The 2,637-nt window shown below is 60.9% G+C and overlaps 1 protein-coding gene across 1 annotated transcript in view; it reads left to right on the forward strand.

Moving 5' to 3' along the window:
• LSR (lipolysis stimulated lipoprotein receptor) overlaps nt 1-2,637 on the forward strand; it is a 17,318-nt gene that overhangs the window by 495 nt on the left and 14,186 nt on the right. The window contains 2 exon segments of the mRNA XM_006171697.3: nt 103-464; nt 1,722-2,066. Of these exon segments, the coding sequence (XP_006171759.1) occupies nt 103-464; nt 1,722-2,066 (707 nt within the window).

The following is a 2,637-nucleotide window of genomic DNA, read 5'->3' on the forward strand; positions in this document are numbered from 1 at the left end:
GGGAGGGAGGCAGAGGAGCCGCTCCCGCAGCCCACACCCCCAGGCCCAGCCCTTGCTCCCACCCTTGTGTACCTGGGCCGATCCATTTCTCTGAGCGCGCAGGGGGCAGAGTGGCAGGAGGACGGCGGCGGGTCAGGCCAGTTTCTCCCGGAGAGCTGGAAGCGTGCGCTTCATCCACGTCGATTCGTCTGTTACAGCTCCCAGAACGCGGCACGGTGCGCTTGGAACACCGACCGGGAGCGGAAGCGGGAAGGGGAGGAGCGTGCACCCCTCCCAGCCTTGGTGCGCGCCGCGCCCCCTACCCTCCTGGTACTTCGCGAGGGACTCGCGCGCCCGGCGCGCCCAGACTGCCGTGATGGCGCTGGTGGCCCGCGGGTTGTCCTGGGGGCTGGGCTCCCACCAGGCCGCCCCGGGCCCTGGCGCGGTCGTCTTCGTGTGGCTCTTTCTCAGCACCTGGTGCACAGGTACGGGGTGCAGGTCCCCTGGTGCTGCGGGACGGCGGGTGGGCGCTTGTAAGGTGAATGGAGGGAGTTGGAGGCGGGAGAGCGGGGTGGGGTGGGGGTGGGACTCAGAGACTAGACCTCCAGCTCCTCTGGGACTGGGGTGTCCCGTGCGTCCTGGAGTCAGAGGAATTCCCATCCGTGGCTGGGAGCGCTTCCCCCACCCTTGTCCGAAGATAGCAGGAAGTGGAACTGCCCCGACCGTGCGCCCTGGAGTGGCGGGGAGAATGAGACCCTTTGTGGACAGGGCGGAAGGACCAACAGATCACTGAGAAAGGCTGGGATGGGGACTTGGGCGCACCCGGCGATTTCTAAGTGTTGGGGTAACGGAGAGAGGCACGCGAAGGCCAGATCAGTCGCTTCCTTGAGCGAGAGATCAAGAAACTGTGCCCGGGCCACAGGTGGGTGGGGGGCAGGGGACTCGCCACCCGTCCCGGGGTTCCTCAGTGTCTGTGCTAGGAGTCCAGTCGGATGGACCTCTGGACCTGAAACCACCAGCCTTCTCCCAGTATCGGATGTTCCTGTGGGTGGGGTGAGGGGCACTTTGGGGCCTTATTTAAGGTGGCTTTGGTTAGGGCAAGGGAGTGGGAGGTTGATGAAGCCATTCTGGAGGCCTTAGCTATTCCATGGCAGATCAGATCCGTTTCGGAACTCCAAAAACATACCCCCACATTCAGACACCTGGAACTAGAAATCTTTGGGGGTTCGTTTTGCAGTGAGGCCTTGGGCTCGGGTGGGCTTTGCCGTGGCCCATGCCTTGTCCACACAGCGGAGCGATAGATCGAACAGAGACAGAAGATTCATTCCGTTCCCTGGAGAGCCCTCATACATTCCTGAAGGGAGTCAAATAGGCAGGAACGGAAGTGAGCCGAGAGAATACTTCCTGGCCTTAGGACAAGGTGAAGGACCTTGGGTGATGGTGACAACCCAAAGAATCACAGAGTATGGTGTCAGGAGAGTTAGTTACGAAGCCACCGCCTGGGAAGAGGGACAGACAGCCGGAATCTGGGTGTGTGAGCTTGTACCTTCTGCTTCAGCCCCGCAGCTCCATAAAACGGCATGGTTATCATAGCCACCTCGCCGGGCTGGGGATTAAGGAACAATGCGTGCAGGTGCTTGGTGACACCTTGCATGCGTAGGAGTGAGGCTGGTGGCAAGTGGTGTGGCTCATTCCTGGGGAGGCACTTCCCCGGTCTGGGCTCACTCTCCTCTTGCCCTCAGGTCCTGCCAGTGCCGTCCAGGTCACCGTGTCGGACCCCTTCCACGTGGTGATCCTTTTCCAGCCCGTGACCCTGCCCTGCACCTACCAGGTGACCACCACCCCCTCAGCACCCATTGTCGTCTGGAAGTACAAGTCTTTCTGCCGGGACCGTGTCGCTGATGCCTTCTCTCCAGCGAGTGTAGACAACCAGCTCAACGCCCAGATGGCAGCTGGCAACCCAGGCTACAACCCCTACGTGGAGTGCCAGGACAGCGTGCGCACTGTCAGGGTTGTGGCCACCAAGCAGGGCAACGCGGTGACCCTGGGGGATTACTACCAGGGCCGCAGAATCACCATCACAGGAAGTAAGTGGGGCGAGGCCGGGCGGGGCAGGGCAGCCACCAGGGGGCTGAGGCAGGGCTTTGTGTGTGGCAGGGGTGGCTGAGGTCCCTGTGCCCAACCAAAGTCCTCACCAGGAAGCTCCCCAGGAGCAATGAAAGGAATGTTTCCTTCCCTCCACCACCCTCTTTTTATTGAACAGCAAGGATGTTTGGAACACCTGACGTGTATCAGGTGCTGTTCAGGCCCTGGGAACCCAGCTGTAAACAAAACCAAACTGTCTTCCTCGGGGGGCAGCAAGAGAGACATGCACAGTGCTTAAAGATGAAACGGGGTGAAGGAGCGGGACAGGGACTCGTCCTGTAATAATACCAGCAGTAGAAAGTGACGTCTGTGTTGGGGAACCAGCAGTTGGGGTAATGGCTATGTCGCTGGACTCCCACGTAGTTGACCGTGGTTCGCGTCCTGGACCTGGTGGCTTAAAACTCACGCCAAGCGCGTGTGCGTGCGTGCCCGAGATCCCGAGAGGAGAATGGAGGAGAAGGGATTGCGGCGTGACCATCCCCCCTGGGGGGTGATTTCTCGCTTTCTGTCTCT

Source organism: Tupaia chinensis, unplaced genomic scaffold (genome assembly GCF_000334495.1).
Source record: "Tupaia chinensis unplaced genomic scaffold, TupChi_1.0 Scaffold149922_1, whole genome shotgun sequence".
Lineage (NCBI taxonomy): Eukaryota > Metazoa > Chordata > Mammalia > Scandentia > Tupaiidae > Tupaia > Tupaia belangeri.